The 13523-nt window shown below is 39.7% G+C and overlaps 1 protein-coding gene across 1 annotated transcript in view; it reads right to left on the reverse strand.

Moving 5' to 3' along the window:
* The window catches only part of atp1a2a (ATPase Na+/K+ transporting subunit alpha 2a), a 50890-nt gene extending 39733 nt beyond the window's left edge, over positions 1-11157 (reverse strand). The window contains exons 1-7 of the mRNA XM_003447457.5: positions 10988-11157; positions 10049-10123; positions 8761-8820; positions 7805-8008; positions 3928-4041; positions 3347-3481; positions 807-924 (exon numbers count right to left, since the gene is read on the reverse strand). Coding sequence (XP_003447505.1) covers positions 807-924; positions 3347-3481; positions 3928-4041; positions 7805-8008; positions 8761-8820; positions 10049-10123; positions 10988-10999 — 718 coding nt within the window. The 5' untranslated portion in view covers positions 11000-11157. The remainder of the gene's footprint in view (positions 1-806; positions 925-3346; positions 3482-3927; positions 4042-7804; positions 8009-8760; positions 8821-10048; positions 10124-10987) is intronic.
* Between the last annotated feature and the right edge of the window lie 2366 nt (positions 11158-13523).

A 13523-nucleotide genomic window follows, 5' to 3' on the forward strand; every position in this document is an offset into this window, starting at 1 on the left:
AAAGACTTTCAGAATGTCCATTACATCTGAACCCATAAAAGCCGATCTTCCACACACCCAGCCAAATTTATTGTTTCTTTAATCAGCACATCTTTCAGCTGTGCTAACATAATCAAAGCCCGTTAACATGCTAAACCTGCATTAGGGAGCATAATGTGCCATTTGAACACAAGAGTGCTGAAAATGGGCCTCCGTACACCCACACAGGTATTCCATTAAATTACAGCATTTCTGATTGGTTTAATGTTCAATTAGTTGGAAACAAATGTGCATTTCAAAAACAAGGACAAACACTTCTGAGTTTGTAGATAAGTAGGATGTACTTTTTTTAACACTTCACTTTCATAAAAAAAATAAATAAATCTCTAAATTAAGTCAGAAAGAGCTCCACAAACGTGTGGCCAAAACGCAGATCTTCAAAGATAACATGCAAGTGTTCAGAACTGTTCAAAAAATCTAGCTTCTAAAATTTCATGATAACTCCATCAACATTAGATGTTCTTTTAATGTACATCTTGTTCAAAAATCTATCTGATAAATCTGATAAAATCCCTTTGAAACTTGATGACTGACAGCCACTGACCACTTAAATTGCCAGTGACTCAATCTCAGATGAAAATGCTTATTACTAATCCTCATGCATTCAGCATGAGCAGCTACACACTGCGCGGTGCAGTGTACGGATCATGTACTGGAACACATTCACGGATGGGTGGTAAAGCAAAATGATGCTGATCTCCAGATGGCTTAAAGGAAGACATTTAGAGCTGATAAGAGACAATCTTGGCCAGATGTGGCCTACTGACCCTCGACACAGTTTGTGGAAAAGAAACAGATGTTGCGGGTCTCCAGAGGATTCTCGTGCGTGAACTCCGGGGAGCGCGTCTGAGGCTCAGATTCTCCCGTCAGAGAGGAGTTGTCCACCTTCACAGGGAGAGAGAGAAAAAGGATGTGAGCGCGGTGTTATCAGAGAGACTGAAGAGGTGAAACTGACAGAGTGGAAATGGGAAAAAAAAGGACTTTATAACAACAAGTGATATAGCGCTCTTGTCTTGTCAAAACTGTGTTCTGATCTAGGTGCTCGCTGCAACACGGTGTAGAAATTTGAACCACTGAGAGAAACTTTCACCCTATTCGGCAACAGCAAGTGCAGCTGCAGAAAAAGCCTTTGATATTTTCTATACTGGTAGGACCTACAACATTATCTGATTTCCACACAAGTCATAAAAAGCAGATAAATTAGACCTAATTAAATACAGGTAAGATATTAGACTTGGTAAAACGATACAATATTACATATCAGTGAGGGAGAAACGTGTGTGAAACTCTAGGAGTAGCATTCAATTTAAAGGTGAAATGAATCAGGGATGACAATTAGGTGAAAGTGAGCAGCCCGTTTTCATGGTAGGTTTATTCCCATCCCCATGTACAAAATGTATTATGGCTCAAACAAAGGAGATTTCTGAGGATCTGAGAAAAACGGATGTTCAGGATCATCAGACTGGGAAAATGTTGAAATGTATAATCCTTCTCTGGAGAATATGGACAACTTCGTAGTCAGACAGACAAAAGAAATTAAAGATCTTTGTTGCTCACTTCAGGTGTGCTCAATGAAAAAAACAAAACAAAACAAAAAATACTACAATTAAAGGCATTTAGTAGTCTGCCTGGTCGGTCACAAAGGAACTCAATGCGAAAGGCCTCTTTTACATTGGCTAATGATTCCACCATCAGAAGACTAACTAAACAACATTGGTGTATATAACAGGATCGTAAGGTTTGTGAAGCCCATCTGTATGTCTGCTACCAACTGCTTAAACAAGAAGGCTGTTCTGACAGTGCTTTATGGATCGGTTCAATGAGAAATGTTGTAGAAAATATACATATAACATATATTCACTGACCACAACGTTAGGTGCACTCGTTCATCTGTTGATGTAAATATCAAATCAGCCAATACCTTGGTGTATGGTCAAGATGACCTGCTCAAGCTCATTTAAGTGACTTTGAACATGGCACGGTTGTTGGTGCCAGAGGAGGAGGTGATAGCTCCTTAAAGCTGAATGCATCACATCAAGTTCAAATGATATCAAAACGGTTTCTCCAACGTGACAAAGAGTAAAATGGGCTTCAGCGACATCAGATCTCAAATCAACAAAGCACCTTTGGGATGTGGTGGATTGTGGATGTGCAGCCAACACATCCATGCCATCTGGCATCTTTTCGTCTTCTTGCATTTGATTTTTTATTTAATGTTTTTCACTTTATTGAATTGAAAAATTGAAAAATTATTATTATCATTATTGTTATTATGAATGCATAATGATATCGTGTCAGTGGAAAGCCCTGGGATAGACACTAGTGTTTCCAAAACCTTGTTGAATCCATCCATGAAGAATTAAAACAGGCAACTGCCCACATTTAGTTTAGATGTTTAATCAGTGACCAAGTCAGATATTTTTTATTTCAGTTATCTAAATCTGGTCCTCTTTATTTTCTTTTAAGACCTTTGTCAGAGTCAGATGAACCTTTAGGTCATATTTATGCAGAAAATATTAAGAAATCTCCAAGCGAGCGCGCAGACCTTACTCTGACTCGACATAAAAAAAGACGAAAATTTAATCAAAACCAGATTAATCTTTCACACAAAATATGTATACAAAATGCCCTTTCCCTGGCTCATCAGTATGAGGTGAATTCTACAGGAACAATCTGACTCAGTTTTTCATTAAACTGCAAATCTGAAGCAGACAACTAGCCGCTCAAACATCGTGTTTGAATGTGATTACGTGGTGGCTTGGAAACGAGCCAAAATGAAAGCATTTTCTGGGTGATGTAAATATGGTCATAGCTAACACAACAACAGTTTTCGCATGTAAAACTGCACATTGCTTCTCACAGGGGAAAAGGCTTTAAAAAAGAACATGTTTAAAAAAACATTCAGAAAACATTATTGAAATCATTTTTAAGGGGAACTGGGAAAAGTGGACAGTCCACATGAAATAACAGGAAGTGAGACAGTCTCGTCTTATGATTACTGTAGCATTGTTGTGGGTTGGTGCATCACTTTGATCCAGACTAAAATATCTTTCAAGGACTGACAGCTGGTTTGCAGTTTATCACAAGGCCAAATATTTTATCAGTTATTTGATTTATTTATCATTCTCGTCCATGTCACCTGTACTTTGTTTACCTGCAAATGTTAGCATGCTCAGATGCTCTTTATGATAAACAGTGTGCTAGAAAAAAAGAGAAAAAAGATAGAAATACCAAAGTCGACTGAGCTACTGTAATCCCACTGCGACTTCCAGGATCCCCAGGGACGGGCCCAGCACCCCTCCCCTACCTTGCATCCGCTGGAAGAGATCACTCGAAGGTCAGCTGGGACGCGGTCTCCCCCTTTGATCTCCACCAGATCTCCCAGCACCACAAGGTCTGCATTGATCTGCATCTTCTCCCCCTCCCGGATCACCATCGCTTGCTGGCATGGAGAAAAAAAGACGAGCAGGGAGAGGGAGTGTGAGGAAGAGAGAATGTTTGGGAACAGAGAGAGGATTTAGTCAGATGAGGAGAGAGGAGAGATATAAAAAGAAGAGAAGCCAGGGGGTATGGAGGTATGTAAAAGACAGATATAGACGAGAAGGGAGACGAGAGGAGGAAGACAGGTAGGGAAAAGAGGCGCGAGAAGTGTGTGAAAAGAGTCTAAATAGATTAAAGAATTAGGCAATCAAAGTGCTAGAGGTGGATAACGCAAGGGGAGTTTTTATGCAAACACACTCACAATCCAAAGTTGGCTCAAACATTTATTCTTCCTTTGTGCAAGCTTATTAGGTTTCCACTCAAGTGAGTGTGTAAGCCCTACTTGAGGGACGGCTTATTGATTCAGAAAGCTCTGAGACTACACAAACACCAAATGCATCAACTTACCTGTGGCACCATTTTCTTGAAGGAGTCCATGATTCGAGAGCTTTTGGCTTCTTGGAAGTAAGAGAAACAGCCGGTGACGATCACCACAGCTGCCAGCACCACACCCAGATATAACTGAAACGGAAAGAAAGCCATGTAACGGGGAGACGGTGTCTTTATCAACTTAGTTTGGTTCATGTAAGGCACGCTTAAGCGCAGGAAATGGGGATTTATCAGCTTGAAACGGGTCTTAAAACAGTAAAACCTTAAATGTACATGTGCAAGAACAGAGTTCAGAGGGAAAAACCTGAGGGAAGCTCACAGACTTAGTGAGAGATTTAAAAAGAAGAAGTCATCCCAGAGCCGAAATCTTCTGTACTATTTTTGTTATCTTGGACGGTTCAGTTCTCGTCAGTCCAAGTGAGCATCTGTCACCCAAACCCAGAAAACCAAGGACTGAAACTCCAATCTGCGAGGCCACTAAGAGATGCTCACTGAGCTACAGCCTGGCTTTTTAGACTTATGGTTATGTAAAAGCAGGAAACATTCATTCTGGTGTATTTTTATTGCGTTTTTGGTGGCTATTTTCAGGTCTACTGTGAAAAGGCTGTTATGGGTTCAGCTCTCACTGATGCAAACAAGACAGCCAGGCACTTTGGATGAAAGTATCTGCCAGCTGGTGTACTGTATGTCTTGGACTCGTGGAAAGAAAAATTACAAAATCCTGAAAACTTTCCTTTTTGGAAGGTGTAGCTTTCATTTGACAGCAACAACAGAATGTTTTGCTCTTTTACACTTCAGTGGGTTATTTTTTCTTTCTTTTTTTAAAAACACTAACACTGTGCAAAATCTTCTGAACCAGGAAACATATCTGTATCCCCTGAAAAATCACTTGTCAGTACTTAGAACATTTTTCTCCATTTCAGTGTTCAGTTTGCAGGTCCTGATTTTGTCTCCATGTGAGTTTTGCAGATTTTAGCACAGCTCTTTTACCTCCTCTCACTTCAGAAAGAAATATTTCTGTTCACCAGCTGCATGGAAATTATAGAAACAACAGCTGTCAAGGCAGGTGACATTTAAATCAACAGGTTCTTTCCCAAATGTGAATTTTAACACCAAGAAATATATTGCGTTATTTCAGCGGCACTTTCAGAAGCCTGCTGGAACATTTTCTCAAATTAAATGCAATTCTTCAGGTCAATAAAATGCATCAAAGTAATGTAAAATTAACTTTTCATCTGACAACAACCATATGTGGAGTACACTTAAGGTGGAATTTCTTCTGTAATAGCTGCCAGTACACTTTGCAAAGGCTCAAAGTGCCGAAGCTGCAGGCTGTCAGGGCTTTGAAGTAGCTTACCGGAGCATCCAGCTGTACATGCTCAGCGCTAAATGGAGAGATTAAACTGCTGGGGGATTAATGTGCACGTGCACGTGTCTTTCTACTGTACGTTACTGTATATTATGCAAGAGCCTAATGCTGACTGGAGTCTGAAGAATGATGATGATGATTGCATAATGAGTGAGAGCCATAATGTGCAGCATGGGTGGTGCTTGGCTCCTTTTGCTCAGTGGTTGGTCTGGGTATTTATTCGTGCGACTGCTAGGACTAATGCCAGTGTCACTGGTTGTTTTTGTGTCACACTCGGAAGAAGGCAAGGACTCTATGTCACGGTGTAACCGATATTCTGTACTTCTGAGGACCTAAGCCTGCTGTGTCTAAAAAGTATTTTTGGATTCACGTTACACTTTAGAAGTTGAGTTTTCCTCCTGTTCCTTTTCTGGTTTCTTTCTTTATTCTGTTTTCATGTATGCTGTCTCTGTATTGGTCCCTGTGACCAGTTGGGTTGTTATGGGAAACTCAGAAAGGAGATTAAGATCTCAAGACAAAAACCTCTCCTGAGTAAAGGTCACGTTAAGAAAATATAACCAGGGGAAAAAGAAAGCCAAAGAAAAATCCACCTTAGTTGGACTAACAATAAGTGTGTAGCCACGTCGTGATTTGTGATGTGATACTTTTTAATTCTGTTTTTTTCTTCATTTTGTGAACTGCAAGGTAAATGGCATCTCCGTCCATTATACTCAGCTGAAGGCAGACATCTCTACAGCCAGTAACAGCCAAACCATCTAGATAGATAAATACCACTATAAGCAGAGGAAAAGCTTGTCCTTTGAATTTTCTTTACTCTCTGGCCTTTGGTTTAAGATTTGATTCAAAGCAGCTGAAAGGTGTGAGGTATGTCTTTAAAAAACGATTCTGTATTTATATGTAGTCATGTGAAAAATAACGTTTTCACAGGACTCCTGTGAAAACCTAAAAGTACACCCCCTGACTCAGTGGCTTGTAGAACCACCTGTAGCAGCAATAACTTGAACTAACAGTTTATCAGTCTCTCACATCATTGTGGAGGAGTTTTGGCCCACTCTTCTTTACAATGTTGCTTTAGTTCATTGAAATTTGCACGCATTTGTTTATGAACAGTTTTGTTAACATCCCAATCACACCAATTCAGTCAGGTTGAAGTGTGGGATCTTTTTTTTCTTTTTTAGTCATTCTGTTGTAGATTTGCTGCTTTGCTTGGGATCATTGTCCTGTTGCATGACACAATTTGGGCCAAGCTATAGCTATCAGAGCGATGGTCTCACGTTTGACTCTTGAATACTTTTGTGTTCATACTTTTGAGTTCGTGGTTGACTGCACCCGGGTCCTGTGGCTGCAAAACAAGCCCAAAAACATCACCCCTGCTCCACTGTGCTGACACAAGTGCTAATAGGTGCTAATATGCGATGTTTGCTTTTTTCTAAATGTGGCGCTGTGCCTTATGGTGAAACATCAGCATTTGGTTTTGTCAGTCCAAAGGACATTATTCCAGAAGTCTTGTGGGTTGTTTAAATCCAACTTTTTAAAACTAAGCTGAGCTGTGCTGCCATGTTAATTTGAGAGAAAAGAGGCACCTGGCAACCCTTTCAAACAAGCCATATGAACATTTAGGTGTTCAGTGTTTTTCTAATGGTACTGTCCTGAATTTAACATGTGAGCTGCAGAGCCGGAGATGTAGCTCTTGGACTTTCCCTTAGCATTTCACAGTCTGAAATTTGGGTGAATTTGCTGGGATATCCACCCCTGGGAAAACTGTGGCATTGTGTTAACACATACCTACCTCAGACCAGCAAACTGCTAAAACATCTGTTTTTATGGAGGTGGTCACATTTACTGCTCATCAATTAGTCAAGTGTATCTGACTGGCATCACAGGACTGCTACTCACCCTCTTAATCCCTACTGAAACTTTAATGCTATACTTAGTTTTTTGCATAACTGTAGTGGAGATTTCTTTGCAGTAATTTCATATTTAAATTTTTATCCCCACTGGAGTTTTGAGGGGGTCTAACAGAATGGTCAAAAGGATGTGTGATGTAATCAGATGAATTTTGTCAATGTTCTCACCCCTTTTATATACACCTCTGCAAACACCCATTTGGTTTATATGTGATTGTTGGTACAACTCTGTAACTTATGCTTATGGGAAATGATGTTGAGTCCCACCAAAGATAGAAAAGGCAGGAAAATCCATAAAGTTAGTAATATTTTGCTAGACCTGGAGGATACTTTAACTTTCATATAAAATTAGAATTAGATAAATGCTCCACATAAACCAAATACATCTGTCTGAACAAGATGTTAAAATTATGCTTTCTTATGCATGGACATGTGCATTTCCAGCTCTGTGTATATATCTGAAGGAGCTGTATACAGGTGTTTGAGTTGACACCCTATATCAGTATATATAATGCATTTTATAACTGCAGCTGCCTTTGCTTTTCTGCACGTCTTACTCTGAGTGTGTGATTAATATGTTAGGTCCATATGTGTGCAAGTTTTACAAGCAGTTTCTCACATTGTCATTGGGCGGCTCCTCCTCCGTGGCCACCTGGATACTGTAGGCCAGGAAGCAAAGGATGGCCCCAATCCAGAGCAGAATGGAGAAGCCGCCGAAGAGCTGGCGGCAGAATTTGACCCACTCCGGCGTGGTTGGGGGAGGAGTCAGAGTGTTCGGACCATCCCTGGCAAGATTCTCTACAGCTCTGGCATTGGTCAGGCCCTGGGGGAGAGCAATTTTTAGGAATAAATGTCTTTCTGCTGTCACAGGCAATCTTATTACAACACAATGGCCCAGTTTTCACCTTGGCTTAAAAAGCAATTTTACAGCTGTAGTTGCAGAACATCAAGTGTCCCCGTCTGGCCTATTTAACATCATAGAAAAGATGCTCATCTAAGATGCTCTGTTGGATGTACCTATTGAACATTTTCCTCTTAATTTCTTTTTTCCAATATCTCATTTAGCGAAATCCCGTGTAAATATCCATAGTGCTATGATTTAATTAGAACAGATAATCACACATCTGATTAATTGACTGTCTTTGGAGCTTGACAAATGTTTGCCATTTTTACATCTTGCACTATTTCTCATGGTGTAGAGCTTTGATTTTTTTCCAAACTCATCTTTAAAAAAGAAGATAAAAAAGATAAAATCTTATTGACCTCACCTCGAATGTTACACTTAGAATCAGCAGCAGATGTGGTGAAAGCAAAAACTGTGGTTTATCTGCAATTTGTTTTTATCCTAAAGTGTGTAAGTTTCTTTGAGTGTGCAAAGGATTAAAGATGAAGAGGTGGCACTGGGGAGAGTCTATGTTGACCAAAGTAATGCTTGGTCTCCGTTTGGATGTTGCTCTTCAGTCTGGGCAACGAGAGATTGCATCTCTGTACGGGATATTACAGCAGCGCTTTCTTGTGTGCTTGTGTGCAAGTGTACATGTGTACTTAAGAGAGTTTGTGTGTAGCTGACATTACCAGTCTGAGGTCCACTGCATATCGTTTCCCCAAATCATCCAGATCTATTTTGTGGTCATCCTGCAAAAATAAAATGTTTCTTTGATATTGAAGCCTCAAGAATTGCAGCAGCACTGTCTCTCACTAATAAAAGAGTTTATTGTTTGTATCTAACAAGGATCCAGCAGACAGACAGACAGACAGACAGACAGACAGATAGACAGATAGATAGATAGATAGATAGATAGATAGATAGATAGATAGATAGACAGATAGACAGACAGATAGACAGATAGATAGATAGAGCTGAACTGAAGATGAGTAAACTCTATTGTTTCTTGAGTGTGTAAGCCAATAAAAACTGATTGTTTCCTGCTGCAAACAGAAGAAACCCATCCTGAAACACTCAATTTTCTTGTTTGATGGCATATTTCTGCTACTGGTCCAATCCCAAGACATTTCCACTGTGGGTGAAATGGAGTTTGGCAGTGTAGCAACAAAAATGTCAGCCATCAGCTGTCAGCATTGTATCAGTCACACAGGATGAAGGGTGAATTTCTTAGTAAGACAGGGAAAAATCCATATTTTTCCTCACCAACAGCCGCCTCACTGGCTGCAAGTAATTTGGCCACAATCAAGTAAACAGTTAGATAGTTAGGTTTTATTTATAAGCACCTAAACCTAGTATTGATTAGCTATTGTCTGGTGGTAGTGAAAAGGATTTCTGTGGGGAAAAATGCAGGAAATCAGTAACTGAAGAAGTATATGAGCCAGACAGATCAAAGCAAAATTAAACACTTCATCACAAAACTTCTCCTAAGTGTTGACAGTATCAAAGGGATTCTTTTCTTTAATCAGTCACAAGCCAATCTGATAACTGACAAGAGCTACTTTATCAGAGATAAAGTAGCAAAAGGCAAAACTTAGCCCACTTTTCATGGACATCGCTTGGCTGCATTCTGACAGCACCTCAAAGAGCTACAGCTCTGCACAAGACGAAACTCTGCACTACACTGCTGGTGGCCCACAAATTATTCAGTATCTTTCCGAGTACAAAGAGAAGCAGCCAGAGGGTGGCTGAGCAGATAGGAGAGGACAGACTGGCTCACAACTAGTCTGCAATTGACTGCACTAAACATGTTGGATTGCCATTTTGTTTATGGGTCACTGTTTTCATTTATAGCCTTGTTAAATAACCTGGTGTCTTTGCAGTAACACTATTTGGGGATCATTTGGTAGCAGCGGCATTGGAATCAATCACTGTGCCGAATGAGTATGAGATGGAGCAGTGACAGCTTGTTTTTCTTACCAAGGCCACCTCCTTCTTCAGCTCATCCAAGTCCTTTCCCTTCTTATTCCTCTTCCCTCCGTTCTCGGCGCCACACTAGGGGAAAAGAGTGCGATAACTATACATTAGGGTATCATTGTAAACCTAAAATAAGTGGGAAAAGTCACTTGCTTGGTAGGCACATTGTGCCCTGCCATTTACATTCATAGCAACAGAATGCAAGCATCAATGTGAGCACAATGGACTTTGTGTTTTCTGGTTTATTTCAATCTCCTGACACTGTTGGCAAACCATTCACCGAATATGGACGAGAAAATATCTTTTTCTAATACTGCAAGTTCCTCATTTGCGAGCGCGAGCGAGAGTGTGTGTGTGTGTCACGAACAGTTGGAAGAATTGTGCATCATGGAAATCATCTGCCGCTGTCAGTCTCCTCCTGGCGGCACGTGTGCATGTCAGTGAAGGAGGGATATACAGCGTGAATGAGAGGAGAGTGTGAGCAAGTGACACAGTGAAAAAGTAATCAGAAAGAGCCAAACAGGGAGCACAGAGCCGGCGGAGTGCCTGAAATGTGTCTGGCATAGCAATTTCCCACCACTGTGTGTGAGGAAGATTACCAGGCTGTCCTCCCATAAAGCTAAATGGAATGGGCCTGATGGAGAGAATAAAAGCAAAATTACATAATTACCCAAATAAACAGCAAGCCGAGAACAAAACTTATTGAGGAGGAAAGCCATTATCCTGAGATGTTACTGTCTTTTTTTGTTTGTTTGTTTTTTCAAAAGGCATCATTCTGACACTTAGAGACATCAAGTGCTGAAGACGCATTTAGGAAAGTCTGTGATGCATGTCCACACCATATGCTGTCATTGTACATATATTACAGTAAGTAATGAGCGATGTTCATTCATTCATTTGCTGATATTAGAAAGAAAAGCTTCAGAAATCAAGAGAACTCACCCCTTTGCCCATGTTGGACGTCCAGACGTCAGCGGGTTATAATGTGAAGAACAGCACTCATGGACCGCGGCCACAGTTGAGACTCTCCTCCCATGTGTGGAAGACACTGGTGGCTTTTTTGGGCCTGGCACCCCCACTACCAAAAACTCTTGTCAGGGTAACCTGACCCATATACCCCGGCTCCACTGGCCCTCCCCATTACTCCACTCCTTTCCCAGGGCTTCTTCATATTCACACCCATCAACCCTACCGTGACCAAATGGTCCCACACACACACAGCAAGTACCTGCACCTGCTTAATACGTCACTACCTCCTGTCACAACACACACGGCCTGTTAGAGAACAATGGCTCTTCAATCACTCGTGTCAACACTACAAGTGAAACCTTGCTAGCAACATAACATGCAGCATTTCTAACAAACATCATAATGAGGGACCGTTAGTGACCCTTAAGAATTCTCATTAAGACTCATTATCATGCAAAGGCAAGTACAGTGTCCAGCTGTTTTGTGAACAGTAATGATAGTGAGAAACTGCTGTGTTATTGTATAGCGCTGAAATGATTTCTTCATTTGTTTTGTGCATGAAATCAATGTGACTCACTGCCAACACAACACTTAAATTAGCTTAAAGTCCAAGTTATTTACTACATAAGGTGGGTCATGACCACTGCGCCCACACAACAGATGCAGCAGATGATCTTGTATCTAATGTGCACCAATGTCTTATCACTTTTTGCCAATTGCTTTTGGAGCAGATTCTGTGCTTGGTGTCTGCTTGCATTGCATCGCATCTAATCCTGTATGAACTTTGTACTTTAGGTCTAAGCGCCTGTACAATGAGTTTCTCTGTAGTAAAGGTCTTTTATTTTTAATGGTATATTAGCATGGTTGTTTGAAATTCAGCATAAAACTGTGAAGATAAAGCTTCTTATTAAAGTGTCTAAGATATAAGCCAGAGAAGTGATCGTACAGGTCAATTAAATGAGTAACCTTCTAAGAGAAAAAGTATCTTTAAATCTAATTTGGAGGTTGTATATTTCACTGATGATGACCTAAATCTTTGTACTAAATGTCACCAATTTATTAAGAAAAAGTTATAAATAAATATGTGCAAAAATGAAATCCTCACACATCAAAACCCTTTAGAATTTCACACTGGACTTAATTACAAGAAATATAAAAGAGAGCTATAAACACTCACAGATACTTTGATTCATTCGAAAAATAAAGTTGAATTAACAAACATTGCTTCATTTGTGGCAAGCAGCTGATAATTGTGATAGAAAATGGTATACATGAGTGTAAGCAGACAGATAATGCCTTCAGTGCATACTTAGTCTTTTTACTTGGCAAGGGAGTTAATCCCAGTAGACTCCTGTGTAAATAAGCAGATGCATATTTACAGCCTGGTACAAAAAAAGGGCTTTGATCAATTTCCTTGTTCACGGCTGTGTGGGGAAATTTTTTAATAACTAATTTATTTAAATTTGATCAAGTCTAAATTTCTCAATTTGAAGGGCATAGAAATGCTGCTACTACCTTGAATGACAGGTGGGTTCTGACTAGGCGCAAACCTGCATCGTTAGCTGAAGATGCTTAACTACTACTACTCCTTAATCATGTTTGTGCTGTTTGGAGCATTTATCATGCAGTTAGCTCCCAAATAATGTGCTTATTGCATGGTTTATTGTGCCACAAGACTGAATAATAACTCTGATGCTCAGTTCTGGTAAGTAAAATTTGAATATTATTAGCAATTTAGCACAGCTGTACTGTAATTAGCAGTTATCTGTGAAGGTGCCTTGCTAACCAAGTTAGCAGACAGCTTAGCCCTTTTCCCTCTGTGTTATTATCTCAAAACTCAGAGGTTATTGTCTCAAAATTTCAACTCAATGAATGACCGCCTCTAAGTTTCAACAAACCTAACTTAAAATTTTGAATTATTAAGTCAAAATTTTGAAACACTATCTAGAAAGTCCACAAACCAACGGGTAAAGTCAGGGTGGATGTGTTGTTGTTGTTGTGTCATTCTAAAAAGGACATTTTTTAACAATAACGCTACACGAAGCTACCATGTATTAACTACATATTTGCCTGTTAACCTTCTACTTATATATTTAGGCAATCTGTATGTTTTGACTGATGAGTGACTTAATTCTCATTTATTTATTGATTTATTTATTGGTGAAGAGGATATCAACAGACAGGAGTGTGCTGATGCTACTGTGTCAACTTTAAATCATTTAAATAAAATCTGATGATGCTCTTTTAATGTTAATACTTTGTAAAAGTTACAGATATCTTTTTTCAGCTTCTGATGTGTTTATCCAAGAAAAAGTTTAGTGTAATAATATACACTTTTTATATTTTACAACATAGTTGTTTGTCAATTCTAAATAGGCAGCTTTAGCTGGTGAATACATGACCCAGTTTTTAAAGGTCATAGTTAACCTGCATGGTCCGATTCTTGCATCCTCTACATTACTGCCAAACAGAAAGAAACTTGCAACTTTGTGCAAGTCCATGAATAGTC

This window comes from Oreochromis niloticus, linkage group LG18 (assembly GCF_001858045.2).
Source record: "Oreochromis niloticus isolate F11D_XX linkage group LG18, O_niloticus_UMD_NMBU, whole genome shotgun sequence".
Classification (NCBI taxonomy): Eukaryota; Metazoa; Chordata; class Actinopteri; order Cichliformes; family Cichlidae; genus Oreochromis; species Oreochromis niloticus.